This window comes from Aspergillus vadensis, assembly GCF_003184925.1.
Source record: "Aspergillus vadensis CBS 113365 unplaced genomic scaffold BO88scaffold_7, whole genome shotgun sequence".
In the NCBI taxonomy this organism is placed as follows: domain Eukaryota; kingdom Fungi; phylum Ascomycota; class Eurotiomycetes; order Eurotiales; family Aspergillaceae; genus Aspergillus; species Aspergillus vadensis.
The window spans coordinates 98,509-113,743 of record NW_020292045.1 but is presented as its reverse complement, the minus strand read 5'-3'; the positions used below and the strand labels follow the sequence as shown (position 1 = coordinate 113,743).

At 49.7% G+C, this 15,235-nt stretch overlaps 7 protein-coding genes across 7 annotated transcripts; 4 read left to right on the top strand and 3 right to left on the bottom strand.

The window, feature by feature from the left end:
* Window positions 1-221: 221 nt before the first annotated feature.
* BO88DRAFT_385212 (uncharacterized protein) lies at window positions 222-1,817 on the bottom strand (the record flags this gene model as incomplete). The annotated part of the gene is made up of 3 exons (XM_025704730.1): window positions 222-825; window positions 879-1,460; window positions 1,768-1,817. 3 exons carry the CDS (start codon window positions 1,815-1,817, stop codon window positions 222-224), a joined length of 1,236 nt encoding a protein of 411 aa, XP_025564334.1.
* A 266-nt stretch (window positions 1,818-2,083) lies between these two features.
* Window positions 2,084-3,527, bottom strand: BO88DRAFT_250236 (uncharacterized protein). The gene is made up of 3 exons (XM_025702210.1): window positions 3,139-3,527; window positions 2,821-3,087; window positions 2,084-2,720 (listed from the first exon to the last, which is right to left on the bottom strand). Exons 1-3 carry the CDS (start codon window positions 3,168-3,170, stop codon window positions 2,123-2,125), a joined length of 897 nt encoding a protein of 298 aa, XP_025564333.1. The 5' UTR covers window positions 3,171-3,527; the 3' UTR covers window positions 2,084-2,122.
* Window positions 3,528-4,554: 1,027 nt separating this feature from the next.
* On the top strand, window positions 4,555-6,891 carry BO88DRAFT_337078 (Zn(II)2Cys6 transcription factor; the record flags this gene model as incomplete). The annotated part of the gene is made up of 5 exons (XM_025702927.1): window positions 4,555-4,611; window positions 4,663-4,830; window positions 4,915-5,411; window positions 5,469-5,936; window positions 6,003-6,891. The coding sequence occupies 5 exons, from the start codon at window positions 4,555-4,557 to the stop codon at window positions 6,889-6,891; spliced, it is 2,079 nt and encodes a 692-aa protein (XP_025564332.1).
* A 691-nt stretch (window positions 6,892-7,582) lies between these two features.
* BO88DRAFT_250168 (putative MFS transporter) lies at window positions 7,583-9,810 on the top strand. Its single transcript, XM_025702209.1, has 8 exons — window positions 7,583-7,771; window positions 7,829-7,839; window positions 7,886-8,027; window positions 8,086-8,276; window positions 8,326-8,479; window positions 8,529-8,624; window positions 8,673-9,380; window positions 9,442-9,810. The coding sequence occupies exons 1-8, from the start codon at window positions 7,748-7,750 to the stop codon at window positions 9,754-9,756; spliced, it is 1,641 nt and encodes a 546-aa protein (XP_025564331.1). The 5' UTR covers window positions 7,583-7,747; the 3' UTR covers window positions 9,757-9,810.
* On the bottom strand, window positions 9,661-11,028 carry BO88DRAFT_403517 (uncharacterized protein). The gene has a single exon (XM_025706380.1). The coding sequence runs from the start codon at window positions 10,830-10,832 to the stop codon at window positions 9,864-9,866; it is 969 nt and encodes a 322-aa protein (XP_025564330.1). The 5' UTR covers window positions 10,833-11,028; the 3' UTR covers window positions 9,661-9,863.
* A 737-nt stretch (window positions 11,029-11,765) lies between these two features.
* On the top strand, window positions 11,766-13,341 carry BO88DRAFT_486681 (FAD-binding oxidoreductase; the record flags this gene model as incomplete). Its single annotated transcript, XM_025712477.1, has 3 exons — window positions 11,766-11,987; window positions 12,055-13,130; window positions 13,186-13,341. 3 exons carry the CDS (start codon window positions 11,766-11,768, stop codon window positions 13,307-13,309), a joined length of 1,422 nt encoding a protein of 473 aa, XP_025564329.1. The 3' UTR covers window positions 13,310-13,341.
* A 348-nt stretch (window positions 13,342-13,689) lies between these two features.
* Window positions 13,690-15,197, top strand: BO88DRAFT_403515 (uncharacterized protein). The gene is made up of 4 exons (XM_025706379.1): window positions 13,690-14,060; window positions 14,116-14,534; window positions 14,586-14,755; window positions 14,830-15,197. The coding sequence occupies exons 1-4, from the start codon at window positions 13,730-13,732 to the stop codon at window positions 15,143-15,145; spliced, it is 1,236 nt and encodes a 411-aa protein (XP_025564328.1). The 5' UTR covers window positions 13,690-13,729; the 3' UTR covers window positions 15,146-15,197.
* Window positions 15,198-15,235: the final 38 nt, after the last annotated feature.

Below are 15,235 nucleotides of genomic sequence, written 5' to 3'. Positions count from 1 at the left end.
CCTTTCTGTTCGCTGTCATCGAACGATCTGAATTTTGGAGAAATTTCTTGTGGGCCTTTCTGGAGTAAGCTTCCGAGTTACATGGTAGATGGTTCTGGTATAGCAAATATTATATTTGCAGCACATAAAAGCTTTGTAGTTATTTTTCTTGATAGAAACACGGCAACCTGAAGCTTTGTGGCTAAAAGAACGACGGAGTCCTAAGAGATATTGTAGTTGCACTAATCAAACTGACGATCAAAGCACTGCGGGACAGTCCACTCGACAATATTAGAAGCTGGTATGACCACTTTAGGTCGGTTGTCATTGTCCTTCGGGTGCTTAATGGGTTCTAAACCCGATCCAGGCAGCGTGACAACGGTTTGCGCGTGATCCTCCATCGTACCCCAATCCCACCAGTCCAATGTTTCCCCTGTGAATTGGTATCGAAGCTGCTGGCCAGGTCGGGCGTCTTCAGGCTCACAATCTCCATCCGCATCGAAAGACCAGAAATCGGACCAGGATTCCCCGGGGAAGAGCGTTGCGAACCGACCTTCTTCATTTTCTGCCACGTTGAGCTGTCTGTCAGGATTATCCCAAAAGACATGTGGTGACTGTTCGGGTATGCATGTCTTCCATTTCGGTTCAGTCTCTGGACTAGACTGATCTGGGAAGACACGGCGATAGACGCTGAAGGATCTAAGTGGGCTGAACGCCCAGGTGTGGAAAGTGATGGGGTCGGATGATGGGCCGTGGTAGGTGACCTTGATCGACATATTCAAACGCTCAGAATGAGGCCCTGTTGGGCTGCAGCTAAGCTGAAGACTCAGGACTGGTGCGCCGGGACTGTTCAATTTTTAGCTCACAAGCCTCCTCTCCACTGGAAGTGAAGGGCTTACACTCTTTCGCTTGGATCAATTGGTGGTGGCGTCGGAGGTGAGGGAATATGAGGGCGCCGCCCTTCTTGCACAGTAAAGGTGCGGTGTGCACCACCCGGAACCAAGATAGGGGGCCATTTTGGTTCAGTTCCCACCTTGTCCTGCGGCGTACCCCAATCCCAGTATGGAATCTCTTTGCCCGTCCAGAGAATGGTATAAGTGCGCCCCGGTTCTAGGAGCTTGATCCAGGCATCAGGTACCCTCTCTCGCACATTTATTGTACTGCGATCCCAATTCTTTTTGGCTTCTTCAACATAGAACGATGCCGGTTCATTGGGGAATTGACGAACACTTGGTATTGATGGTGAATATCTCGAGTATTTCTCCATGCCGATCCTCTCGACTTTGCTGCTTTCTGGACTATGAGATAATAAAACAAATTCTTCCTTACTGGGATCTATGAAAGGCGACCATCGCAGCCAGAAGCATTGATTGTTTGTGACTCTGCGCAAAGCGACTGTGAACGATTGGGTTGGTTCATCCTCCGTCCAAAGTGTCGGGCTGCTATTTACTAGCTCCAGGACCAACGGTGGGGTATCGGGCCTAGGCAGGAAATTTCGTAACGGATTCTTTCAAGATAATCGTGCTGAACTTACTGCCGATGGTCTTCCTTGCATCTGATATAAGTATCCATGTGGAAACAGTCAGGGAAATCGGTTGCCGGGAGTGGGGGTAACAGAAAGTTGAGAAAGTATGGGGTGGAGATCAAGGGTCTTATAAAGCAATGTGCTAAGTACTAACTGATGATTTTCAGGAATTGGCTAACTGAAATAAGTCAAAGTAGGATGCGGGTCAGTTGCTAGCTTACTCCCAGCTCACTTCCTCCGTTTACCACTAACTATCCACTAACCGATTCCACCAACCAGGTGACTCAGTATGGTGGATTTTTTCCTCATGCATTAGTGTGATAAGGTAATAAAGTGGGAGTCCTTGAATGTGATTTCAAAGAGCCATATTACAGTTTCGTAGATACTGTCAGACCTAACTTATTCAAAAGCTTCCTGATCATGTCTCCCCAAGGGCTCCATGGCTTGTTCCTTGGCCATTCGGGAATATATGCATTGGAATCGAAAGAACATCCTAAAGTGAGAATATGGCACGAGTTAAGGGTATCAATTATCTTTTGATTGTTCTTCTCCCTTCTTCAGATAAACATTGGAGGGACTCTCTTAAAACCACTCAACATGTAAAGGAGAAAGGTCCATCTAAGCTTGTTCCTCTACCACATCCCTCGTTGCTTGTAGAAGCGGATCCGTTTCTCCCCCTCTTACGGCCACTCCCTTCCCACCCATTCTCCTTCTCCCTACTAGCCCCAAGACAGCCAAACCCCCCTGGACTAAAGCAAATATCCCTGTACCTCCGGCCGGCCAACCTACCCGTACATACCAAATAATGGATCGGAACGGCGTTAGGTCATCGACCCCATCCGGGAGTTTCACTCGAAACACCCACGACACAGCTATCATGGCCAATACTACCCCTTGGAGAGCGCAATTCCGCACTCTCAGCACACTGGAATTCGACGGCAGCGAGCGGAACTGGACGGCCTGAGGAATAATCGAGCAGATGCTGACAAGTGTGAATATGGTATTGAGGAAAAAGAGATGAAACCCCATAAATATGGCCACGCCGATATTGAGTTGACGTTCACCCGGTTCGTGGAAAATGGAGGGGAAGAGAGTGTCGGTGAAAAGTGGGACGACGGAGATCAGGGTGAACGCCGTGTACAGGACGGCCACTAGGATGCGTAGCTGACTGGCGTAGGGGTAGTGGGGAGGGGGATAGGTGAGACATAGAATGAAGCTTGGGCCATTTTCAGTTAGTGTTTATCACGGGACGGTATTCGGTTCGGTTTGGCGGAGCGCGGACCGTGGAATGGAGAGGCTAGTAGCAGTAATCTTACAAGAGCAAGAGCAGCACCCAATCAACACCTAGCTGCAACAGGTTCAGCCAATCTCCTCCTGTTCTCGGATCATGGACGAAAAAGGCTGGCGCATCGGCGCCGGCGATGGTGTAGTTGACGATTGCGGAGAAACCGACGGTAAACCGTTCGGTGGCACTAAGAAGATTCAAAAATATGTAGATGAGGGAGAGGCCGGTGCTCGTCTTTTGAACCCAGATACGCAAGAGTTGGGGTAAGAACACCGTGATCTCCAGGGCGAGGAAGACTCTGTTTGGAGACTCAGCAGGGTTGCATTTACCCGCGGGGTCTCATACTTACACGCGAAGCCAGTTAGGGCAGGGAAGGGTCATTTTCTGGTGTTCTCTCCACCTTTCCTTCCATGGGCGAGATCAGTGGATAGCGATGGGGATGGAAATCTCATGAGAGAATTTGGAACATGTAAATAGAGCGAAACCGTGAGTCATTAAGAACGACCGCTGGGGAATAAAGGGGGACATGTCGGAATTTGGGGCAGGGAGGGGAAGTCTTAGTCTCTACTATTAGGGCGAGTAGGAAGCCCGTCAATGCACCGCTAGAGCCCGCCACAGTAGCATGTAACCGGCCATGCCATCTGTCAGTGTGGCGAGAGCCGCCACTCCATGCATGTTCCAATCCTTACTAGTAACAAACCAACTAACAATTTGGTAAGCAAACACTAGGATAATGGTAAAATTGCATGGTGTATTTGTACTTCCCTCAAAGCGTCTTTTTGGACTTCGTTCTGAGATCTGACCTCAATTTGCGGCAGACAGTACTCGCGGTGGTTTTTGTACAGTTCAAAACCTTATAAGATGTCTGCACCTCCTTCCTTATGCACCAACATGCCAGGATACGACAGGAATTGGATGTGGCAAGGAGATGATACCTGGTATCAACATTGGCTTCGGACCTGGTCTGTAGCCTGACCAATTTGAGTTTATCAATCGGGATGATTTTGGAGAGTCACATTATATCGGTGTCCTCTGCATAACAGGGCCTATAGTCCTATCACTACAGGTAGGGCTACTTCCAATTACGTTGAGCATATGCCTCATGATAGATGCCGTGATGGCACAACTGCAAATGCGGCATCGCAATTACAGACTGAGTTCTTGCCCAATGAGGTAGCCCTGAACCGGCTCTTCTTCACTGCCTTGCTGGCTAGAAATGAGTGTAGTATACATAACGAGAATAGCAATGTCGGGGAACTAACGACTAACTGAAGGAAAGCGAAGGCGCTAGTAATGGTACCCTTTCGAAGAAAGAGATTGAGAAGGATCAGACCCTAAAGATGCGTGTCAGGTAGGAGGGTCAGACGTTTTCTGAAACAGTGCGACCAAGTAAGTCACAGCAATTGTATATTGGTCTTTATCCGACTAATCTTCCTCATTGTCTTGAAAGGAGTGTCAAGGATGCTGGCAAATGTTGGGACGTTTCGGCTTCAGCCGGCCAGAAGTACCGGCCTCGGATAGCCGTGCCGACATTTCTCCGATCGAACCCCGGGACCGATCCCGGTGTGCCAAGCTCGGCGACGACGAAAGCTCCCTCGCTCAGTCACTTGGAACTAGATATCTCGATTGTACATTGCATTGTACATGAGTGTATAAACTGCGAGGTCTGTTTGAGCTACTCTCCTCATTAGGATGAGTACTATCGTCTGCTTTGCCCCTAAGACCAACCTTAACTCCTTGTTTGACGCCACAGCAAGCGTACACCATGCCAGGAGTTCCATCCAACAAGGCGTGTGAGCGATGTAAGAAGCGCCATCTGAAGGTTAGAATAGTATGTTACAATTTACTTGCTGCGTCAGTCTGACCATCTCAGTGTGATGAGACACGCCCTAGCTGTCAGCGTTGCACCAATGCTGGGGTTGAATGTCCTGGATATGTACAAACTCGCAAGTTTATCGATCAGGGCGCCTCCGTTCGGCGTCGATATGCGCCATATCAGCAGGAAAACTCTCGACGAGATGATTCACATAGTCCCAATAAAGTGAGTACATGCATCGGGGTATAGCTACCCGTTCTCGCGTCCGCCCGTAAACCTCGGTAGTCAACTGCTGCTCACACCGGTTAGGTGACGCGAGAAAGTCCGTCAAATATTGGAGGAGCTGCAATCAGAAGCAATGCCGTTAATGATCCAATACACACGCGTGTAGCTGCAACAGCTGTATCCGATCAGCCAGCCGACGCTAGTCAAGTCTTTTTTGGTTCACCTATAGCCGAATCAAGACGTCAAAATCAATTACAAGCAGAAAGTCAGCATAGCCCAAACGCCAGCGCTGGTGCTGCTGCAGCGCGTGAACAGCCATTGCCGGATATTCATAGCCGTGCCGCTCAAGTGTCTCACATTCATAGTAATCCTTTTGACGATAGACTTCATCCCCACGGAGATGCACCCATGAATTATCACGAAGAGCATGCAACAGCTGATGATCAATTACCATCTCATGACAGCCAATCCGTGCAAAGTGACAAGGAGGATTTTCATGAGGTGGTATCAGAGTTAATGACCGACTCTGAGCACGAGATATCCTTTCTTATACGCCATTACTCGCAACATATCGCTCCATGGTTCGTAACGGCCCAACACTGCATCCATTCTACGATCTAACATAATCATGGTATCAGGCTAGACCTCTCCGATAGTAGAAGGTTCTTCACAACCTACGTTCCCATACGAGCGATAGATTATCCTTACGTGAGATACTCGATCGGTGCCTTAGCAGCAACACATCTGGGCCAGATGAAGGGCGCGACATGTCCGGAAAACGTTGGCATGTTTACTAGCCCGGCAGCCATGGAGACGTACCCCAACGCGCCAGAAGTGGACTGGTATCTCAAGGCTGCAAACTACTACTATATGTCAATCGCGCGCATGAACTCAAGCATGCCAGAATCTTTTGCGACTCTGTCCAGTTCTGCTGTCCTGGAAGGCCCCGTCGAAATCGTGAAAACCTGGCTGCACCGCCATGCAGAGACTACTCCTCCATCCGCAAGAGACGACACGTTCTGGAGGAAGGCAGAGGCCTTGCTAGCCACAGCAACCATGCTTACCATGTATAAAATCATAAGCAAACCCGGAGAGGAGTGGAACCTGTAATTCACCCCCCTCGCCCCAGCTTACACCACCACACCCTATATCTAACCCACATACAATTACAGACACCTCACCGGCGTCAACTCCCTATTCGAATCCCTCCTCCACCTCAACAGCAACTCCTCCGACCCCATAAAATTCACCCACGGCATCACCGCCTCATTCTGGAACTTCGCTCGACAAGACTACCTAGCCTCCTACTTCAACCGCCTCCCCACCTACCTCGATCCCACCAACCTCCCCCTCTGGCGCGCAGCCGGCCTCACCTTCACCGAAACCGGCGAAATTGACCCCTCAAGCAGCACCTCCTTCCCCACCTCAGAAGACTTCGCCTCCAACAGCCTCACCTACCTCCTATCCAAGTTGACCAACTTCCTCGCCCACCTCCGAACCTCCCAACTAGACCAACTCATCACCCACCCATCACCCCCAACCAGAACAACCCCAACCACACCCCCAATCTCCACCTCCACCTCCACCTCTACAACCTGGCTCAACCTCTCCGTCTCCTTCCAATCCTGGGTCGACCGCATGCCCGAAACATTCCGCCCGTGTCTGCGCTTGCACACTCCCCGCCCGGAAGTCTACTACAGCCTCCCATCCTGTGCCTCCACCATGCAACAATACCACTTTGGTCGACTAGCACTATGTCTGAATCGTCCCGCGGACGTCATCACAAGTCCCACGACCGCGTTCGACCGACTACAGGGGTACAGGGAGGTCACGAAGGAGGTCGATTACAGATGTAAGGAGATTGTGGGAATTGCGGCGGCGAGGCCCCAGAGCTGCGCGCGGATTTATATGCCTGCTTTGTTGTTCGCTGCGGGACAGTGTCTCGAGAAGCAGGAGGAGAGGCAGGTTGTCGAGGAGTTGTTGTGTGGGATTGGGGCGGATTTGGGATGGGAGACGGATTCGGAGATTCAGAGGTTGAAGGGGTTGTGGGAGGAGAGGTAGATTGGTTATATTACTTACTTTGTGTGATTGTGAGAGATGTTTGGGGTTAGGTGTATGTATTTGTAGTGATTTGGGTGGGTAGTGTTGATCTGTTTGGGTTGTATTCTCTGATTTGTGAATTCTGGATACAGTTGAGTGCCGATACGGCAGTTAGGAAGAGCCGAAGCTGAGGACACACTGACTTCGAAGATAAACTATATGATTGGATGAACCTTGCAGCCAGTCATATAAAAGTTTGGTTGTACCATCCAACCGAAGAAAACCAGAAATTCCGACACAAAACCTGCCTCACATCTCCCTGAACCCATCAATTCCCTGTTCCTAGCCATGCATAACCACGCACATAGTACTTTGCACAAAGTCAATGACCACTCGAGAGACCAAACCTAGGATCCATCCATTGACGTAGTGCCATCCAACCATGAGACCCCACAGCGGCATATTCCCGCCAACTCGAACGGCAATGAAAGTGGAGAAAGGAACGAAATCCGGGGAAGTGGGTCTCCCCCCAGCACAGACATCTCCGTGACAGACATGCGGACGCTATAAGAACCAATGAAGGACCCATGCTTAAAAGATCGGCTACAGCAGCTAGTTTCATGCTGGGCGTCCCTTTCGGAAACCCCCGCTCTGGGTTCGTATCGCCTGTCGGGGGTTCCTTGGGTCGGCTATGGGGGTGTTGGGGTCCGGGGGAATTCCGCGTTGGGCGGGAAGGGTCTGAGTGTTGGCGTAGGTGGTAATGCAGGGGGGTTTTGGTAGATAAAGGGGTGCTGGGTGTCAGATTTAGGGGGGGCTGTAGGGCTTTTCAGAGCTCGCTGATCTGAAGTAGAAGACTTTTATTGTGCTGGAATCGAAGATGGAGATGAATTATGATGAAGCGGTATGTGTCCTTTGGTACTGGGTTGAAATGCGAAATACTGACAAGGATGGTGCGTAGGCTCTCCATCAGTATGTTGATTCTCTTCAAAAACTGATCGCTGCTAATAATCTCCAGGATTGAGCGGGAGCTCAATACTGAAATTTATCCCGGCACAGAAATCATGGCAGATGTTGGGTCGCATCATTTCGTGAAAGCGTCGTCGCGATCAGATCGTGTTCTCGTTCCTCAGCCATCACAAAGCCCGCATGATCCTTTGGTAAGTGGTGCTTCAGTAGGAGCGATAGGACATCTCTAACGCTAATTGAATGCCTCAGAACTGGAGTAAGACATGGAAGGTAACCGTTATCTGCTTGTCCACTGCGGTTTCCTTCAGTCAAGGTCTAGGACCTTTGGCCCTAGCACCAATGTTTCCTCAGTTGATGGAGGCTTTCGATACGGACTATGCCGCCGTGGTCAAATTTACTGGCGTGTGTATTCTTGTGTTGGGGTTCAGTAACTTCTTTTGGTAAGCCCTGGACCAACTTCGCAATCTCGAGGGTGCTGACGACAAGAAGGATCCCCATTCAGAGCGCCTATGGTCGCAGACCCGTCCTGATATTCTCCACCCTCATCTGCTTAGCCAGTAATATCTGGAGGGCCATGGCAACATCTTATGGTAGTTATATGGGAGCCTGCGTCCTCAATGGATTCGGAGCTGGCCCTGCCGAGGTTGGTGTCCCAAAGCCGAAGCATGGGTGAGACTGACAAACAGCGGTAGACATCTCAACCGGAGATCATTGCAGACACTATATTTCTGCACGAAAGAGGTTCCTTCAACACACTCTACTTCACGTTTTATTTCGGCTCGCTCATGGTAAGATACGAATCAGCTGTCAAGCTCCCTGGCTGACTAGTCGTATAGGTCGGACCTATAATTGCCGGTCCAATGGCCCAGCATGTTGGCTGGCGTAGCTTTTTCTGGTTCAACGTCGCTCTACTGGGCCTGGTGCTCATTCTCGTCGTTTTCCTCTTTCCAGAGACCAAATGGCATCGAGTCCACCCCGCTGAAGATACCAATGCACAAGAGGTGTTGAACTCATCCGATACCGGATCAGAACCAGAGAAACTGGCCGCAGCGGCACATCAGGAGAATGCTTCGATAGAGAGAGGCGATACAGATCCATGGCTTGGCAGAGGCTATCCATCGAAGCAGCAGTTCAAACTCTGGCAGCTAGAAGGCCAGAATCTGAAGAACCTGCTGATCAGCTTCTGGGTTCCGTGGAAGCTTCTCTGTTTCCCCATCGTTGAATTTGCTGCCTTCAATGTTTCCTGGTCGGCGAGTGTCTTTCTGACCCTGAACCTCACCCAGAGCGAGGCTTTCTCCAAGCCTCCATACAACTTCTCCAGCCAGACTATTGGGTTCTTCAATTTCGCAATTTGGATCGGGGCATTTATTGGACTGGCGACTAATGGACCCCTCTCGGACTGGATTTCCATGAGAGCCACAAAAAGGAATCGGGGCGTCCGAGAGCCAGAAATGAGATTGCCTGCGATCATACCGTACGTGATCGTATCCATCATTGGAAATTTTGTGGTGGCATTTGGATATCAATATCAATGGGACTGGAGGGTGAGTTTGCATGTCCTGCCTTGGTCGCGAGGCCTGTGCGCTAATGAGAATTGCACATCAGGCTATTGTTATAATAGGGTACACTGCGGCAGGTATCCAGGTTGCCGCCATCCCAGCTATCACTAGCACCTACGCAGTGGACAGCTATAAGCCGGTTGCTGGCTCGATATTCGTCTCCATCACAGTCAACAAAAACGTCTGGGGTTATGGTTTTAGTGAATTTATTACACCGTGGGTAGAACAGAGCGGCTTCGTGAAACCGATAATGTTGAACATGTCCCTTGCAGTCCTGTGGTGTCTTTTCGCGATTCCCTTTTATTTTTATGGAAAGCGTTTTAGGAAGTGGACAGCAAAGTCATCAGTACACAAGATGTGAAATTGCAGCCATATTTATTCGTCTCGTCTGACTGTCCAGAAGCAACAGGCCTGCTGTTGGCTGGTCGTCTCAAGTATTGCATTATCTGTACAGTAAACACTATCGCATCATTCGTCGTCTTCATCCGGGTCGTACAGATCCAGGTCCAATGTAGCCTTAGGCTTCGGCATTGGTGCCGCTCCCATCCCAGATCCGCTTGTTGCCGCAGATCCAGCATGTGCTGCAGCTTTTGCGGCCTCATCCGCATGACGCGCTTCTTCGCCGACGTCGACCTGCGGCATCGCATCAGCGATCCCTACACCCTCAGCCTCGCGTATTAAACGTTCAACTTCCTTCTCTGGTTCAAATCCTGGGCGACCCTCGGCAGCAGCGAGTTGTATTTGCGCCATAAGACCCAGTCGAATGCGATCTTCCATTGGATACGGTAGCATATAAGCCTGGCGAGTCATCTTTGCCGATTCGTCAAGCCAACTAGTCGCGTCTTTAGTCACAGATGCGACCGGTTCCGCTGTCTCAGTATCCTGATTGCCATTTGTCCCGGTCATTTCTGTATCCGTTCCCTTCTCTTGGATTCTCTCTCGCGATTTGGCCTCTGCAGTCGCTGCAGCATCGGAAGCCGCTTGGTGGTTGTACTTGCTGATCCGCCGCGCGAAGTCGAGAAGTAGCTTGTAGTCCACCTCTTTAATTCCCCGTAGCCCTGTAGACCTAGGCTTTTCCCCCTGCATATTTTCATCCGAGTCATAGTCCAAGTAATCGTCCTCGGAGTCCAGGTCGCTATCAGACTCGTCTCCACAGGTTGTTGTAATTTCCTTCTCATAGGCCATCACCTCACGTACAATGCTCTTGACTTTCTCTTCCAGTTCCTGAGCCTCTTCACGGAGCCGTAAGATCTTGGCGTAGTTCTGCTGGTGTTGTCGGAGAGTCTCGACGGCGGAGGTCAACGAGTCGTCCGCGTCCAATAAACCGATCGCGGCGGCGGGAGCGCCTGCAGCTGTTGGCGATGTTGTCAGACTATTTATGAGCACATTGAGTTTGTTCTCCAGGTTGGAGAGGGTGCCCTGGAACTCGACGTTCATTTTGCTCCGTTTAGACTGTCTCGAAGACGTAGTGATGGGCAGACTCAAGCTAGGACCTGCAGGTAGTTTAAGGTGTGTCGCATTCAATTGGTAGAGCAAATGTGGTATTCAAAAAAGGGCACTGGGAGAATACTAATTCACAACATTCGAACCACAACTGGGGTACCTCTTGCAATTCGATTGAGGAGTAGCTCTGTAGTTTTCGGTTTGTTGTCGGAAAACAATGAGATCGCCGGAAGATCCACGTGATCGTAGCTCTCTAGCACGTGACTGTGGGGTTCCTGCCGGTTCTTTCCGCCATCGCAGGCTGCCATCCGATCAATTCCCCAGAAGGAATTAATAAATCCAATGTCAATCGTCGGATTTGTTGAAGAACACCCAAATGTAGTAGTTAATGCTCATAACTTTCAGCCTCGATATGATGGCGAACTCGGGGTATTTGTACAAATCCTCGCAATATTTCACTGATATCATCTCTGCAGCCTACCAAGTATATCTTGGCTACTCCTAGTGCGACCTCCCACAAGGCTTTCCAATCCAAAAGGATCTAGCGTGACGAATGACACACCATACTTTTCAATTTCTCACTACTATACGGCGCTGAGATATGTGTGACACTATTTGTTTCTGTTCTAGACCTAACGCGTTATACGCCATTCCCTTTGACATGATTTTCCCAAGGCTAGCATCGCGATTACTACGCGTCAAAGAGATTAACACTTAGATACATCTACGCGCCAATGAAAGGATATTTGAGCGGGTGTTGCAAAATGGTTCTGTATCGGGATGGCAATAATGACGTTTGCTCGGATATGCAAGTGCCGCTTTTCTTCCCCAGTGGTACATCACTAGCAACGCTTAGAGGCTTCTCTGTGTCACCTTCAATGATCCGATGCTCTTTGGCTTCCTGTATAAGGTTACAAAATCATCAATATGAGGAGTTCACTCACACTTGCCCTTCTTCTATCAGTTGTCGGATATCAGCCCTGGGCCTTGTATCTAGCAGAGGTTTGCGAGAGACTGGGGCCTCAGCTATCAAAGTCAGCTGTGATATCTGCCTGGGATGCAACGAGATATGAGCGCTGGATTAAGTCCAACGCACCTACCCCTGGCGTTGTGGTAACACCGGCTACTGAGCAGGATGTGGCCGCAATCGTAGGTCGTTCGTTTGTTTTGAATGCATGACAAAAACTGCAACGGCTAATGTTGAATCCTACAACAGGTGTCATATTGCACCTCGAACAATATTTCATTTCTAGCCCAGAATGGTGGACATGGATGGTCACAGACGCTTCACTTGGACGAGGATGGATTGCTCATCAATCTCAAACAGCTTGATGAAGTCACTTTCAGTAAGAACAGGAGAGAAGTGATTGTTGGAGGTGGCGCCTTTGTTGCTCAAGTAATCGAGGCTTCATCCAAGAACAACGCTTTAGTTCAGACTAACAATTGCAACTGTATCGGAGCTCTGGGGGCTCTCCTCGGGGGTGGATATGGTAGCCTGATGGGTTTGGTTGGCTTCGGGATAGATAACGTACTATCTCTGAATGTGGTCATGGCTGACGGTTGTCTGCATACAATCACACCCGAAGACATAGATCTCTTCTGGGCTCTTCGCGGTGCTGGTCCCAATTTTGGCATTGTCACGTCCGCAAAGATGAAATCATACCCTGTTTCAGCCTCTGGCAAAGCCGCCTGGACGGGGCAACTTGTCTTCTCTGCCGACAAATTGGAAGCTTTGGTTGATACAATCGACAGGATAACTTTAGAACCGGAAATGAGCGTCTTTATGTATTTTATGACCAGTGGTGAACCAGACAATACGCCTATGGTTGCTCTCATGCTATATTATTACGGTACCGAAGAAGAAGGGCGAACTGCATTCTCATGTTTCTTCGACTTAGGTCCGACTAACGACACCACGATGGCAACTGAATACGCTCACTGGGTTGATGCATCCAGCATGGCCTGTTCAAAGAGTGGGTTCAAAATCCCATACTCTGCCGGACTTAGTAGAATGGTCAGCAGCACTTGGAAAGAGGCTTGGGAGGAGTATGTTTCTTTCATTTCCCTGGGTGGCACCGGTCAAAGTCTGGTCCTCTTGGAGGCGTATCCACATGAAAAGGCGCGCTTCTTCGGTCAAGATTCGTCAGCTTACGCCTGGAGAACCAAGGTAAACTTCAACGCGATGGCTATAGCATGGTACATGGACGACGGCCTGGAATCGGACGCGAGAAAGTGGGCTTCTAAAATGCGTGATCTATGGCGGTCGACTGACGGATTGGACTCACCAGCTGTGTATGTGACCTGTATAGATATCTTTGCAAAACTAACTTCGTTTAATTCAATCTAGGTACGTCAATTTCGCCTTCGATGAAGATATCTCGGTTGTATATGGCGACAACGTCGATCGTCTGAAAGCCATCAAAGCAAAGTATGATCCTGACAATGCTTTTAACCAATGGTTCAGTCTGTAGATGTGCAATCATACCGGTCGTTCGTAGAACATGCCGTGGTCACGAGAAGGAGAGGAAGAACAATAATACTCCAGTCTTCATTGTTGAGCCTATTCCCTATACTTGATTCGTGTATAGACATCGAAGTAAATGTAACATTAATTCTTTCTCCATTGAGCACATCACGGATCAAAGCCGATGCCCGGATTGTGATAAGATATGGAATATCCTAGCAGTTCCACCTCATTGATATCCGCGATAGACAACCGACGATAAGTGCCGTAGCAGAATCTCGGATCTAACCCCGCAGACTGCGGGGCGTGTTCCGCCGTGCCGATAGCCAAGCTTGAACCCTGAAATTTCCGCCAGGGTGATTTCTCCCTGCAACATACTTTCTGATCCTGAACTATTGCGTGTAGTACCAGAACTCCCCCATCTATAATGGCCTCCAACTCCACATCCCTCCCATCCGCCCCGCGCGTAAACCTGGGCGACAACATCGTCCTTCAACCCCCTCTTTCACGATGCGGACAGGGTCCAGGCCTGGTTTTGATAAGATCAGCCAATATTGCAGAATGCCAAAGCAAAAACACCAGTTTAGACCCAGAGCCGCTGCAGAAGTGGGCCGAGGAAAGCTACGCAGTTGCGCAGATCAATTTCGACTTGGACTCCAGCGCAAACGCTTCTCTACTGTCGGTCAGAGTTGACAGCGCAATTGCCGGCTTAATCGCCCTTCCTGAATGCAATAATAAGGAGAAATTTGGCATATTAGGTCTGTAATCTATCAGTTCGAAGTTATCTGCTAAACATACTAATGTGGACCTCAGTCTATGGCTCTAAATCTGATTACGCCTCAACATTCATCCACTCACTGCTGGCCCACATCAGTGGCACGGATAAGTTTGCAGCAATAATATACCACAGCATTTGGGACGCTTCATCCAACACTCCAACACTCACGCACATCCCTAAATCCCAGGCATCCGCTACCACTGGTACCAACTACGTCTACCCCGACGTATCCTCCCCAGGCTTCATCATCCCCGGTCACCCCGACTTCAAATACTCCACTGCCAGTGTAGCGCATACCCGTTCCCTCACCTTCCTCAAGAATCACCTCAACGGGCCATACTTCGACCTAGAGAAAATCTGGGCCGAACACACATACTACGAATTCGATGTTCGATCAGTCGAGAAGACCATGGCCACAATGGTCCAAGAACCATATGTGAACCATATTCCGACCGTAAGCCACTTACTCGCCCCTTCAGTTTTCTCATACTAATGACCAACACAGATGACCGGCGGCATTGGTCGCACCAAACTAAGCAACTTTTACCTCCACCACTTCATTTTCAACAACCCCGACGACACTGCCCTAGAGCTGATCAGTCGGACTGTGGGTATTGATCGCGTTGTGGACGAGTTTATCTTCTCCTTTACGCATGATAAGGAGGTAGACTGGCTGTATGCTTCACCTCTTATCAGGCTTCCACATATCAAACAGAGCACCTGAGTAGTAGCTGACCAGATTATGACAGAATCCCCGGCATCCCCCCAACCCGCAAGCCGCTCCGCATTCCCTTCACATCTGTCGTCAACATCCGCGGCGACCGACTCTACCATGAGCACATCGCATGGGATCAAGCGACCGTTCTCGTTCAGTTGGGTCTCCTACCGCAGTGGTTGCCTTTTCCGTACCAACTACCGGACGGAAGGACACCCGCGCCAGGGAAGAGGTTTGAATACAAGGTGCCTGCTGGAGGCGTAGAGACCGCGGAGAAATTGAAGGACGAGAGCGCAGTGGAGTCGAATGGGATGTTCGGGGTGGGGATTAGGGAGGTGGATGATTCGTGAATTGGGTTGGACTCAAAGTGTGATTGGAATAAGTGAACATAGTAGGATGGTAGTATAGTAGCATTGAATGGAATTGCTAATCTTGATAGA

Excerpts from the sequence above, each read along its gene's own strand:
- BO88DRAFT_250236 (XM_025702210.1), bottom strand. The coding sequence starts at position 3,170 with ATGACCCTTCCCTGCCCTAACTGGCTTCGCGT. Across the intron at positions 3,088-3,138 it reads TGCCCTAACTGGCTTCGCGT|AGTCTTCCTCGCCCTGGAGA; the intron begins GTAAGTATGAGA and ends GTCTCCAAACAG. Across the intron at positions 2,721-2,820 it reads TGGGTGCTGCTCTTGCTCTT|CTTCATTCTATGTCTCACCT; the intron begins GTAAGATTACTG and ends AAATGGCCCAAG.
- BO88DRAFT_250168 (XM_025702209.1), top strand. The coding sequence starts at position 7,748 with ATGGAGATGAATTATGATGAAGCG. Across the intron at positions 8,028-8,085 it reads AAAGCCCGCATGATCCTTTG|AACTGGAGTAAGACATGGAA; the intron begins GTAAGTGGTGCT and ends TGAATGCCTCAG. Across the intron at positions 8,480-8,528 it reads TCGGAGCTGGCCCTGCCGAG|ACATCTCAACCGGAGATCAT; the intron begins GTTGGTGTCCCA and ends AAACAGCGGTAG.
- BO88DRAFT_403517 (XM_025706380.1), bottom strand. The coding sequence starts at position 10,832 with ATGAACGTCGAGTTCCAGGGCACCCTCTCCAACCTGGAGAACAAACTC.
- BO88DRAFT_403515 (XM_025706379.1), top strand. The coding sequence starts at position 13,730 with ATGGCCTCCAACTCCACATCCCTCCCATCCGCCCCGCGCGTAAACCTG. Across the intron at positions 14,061-14,115 it reads GGAGAAATTTGGCATATTAG|TCTATGGCTCTAAATCTGAT; the intron begins GTCTGTAATCTA and ends TGTGGACCTCAG. Across the intron at positions 14,756-14,829 it reads GATAAGGAGGTAGACTGGCT|AATCCCCGGCATCCCCCCAA; the intron begins GTATGCTTCACC and ends AGATTATGACAG.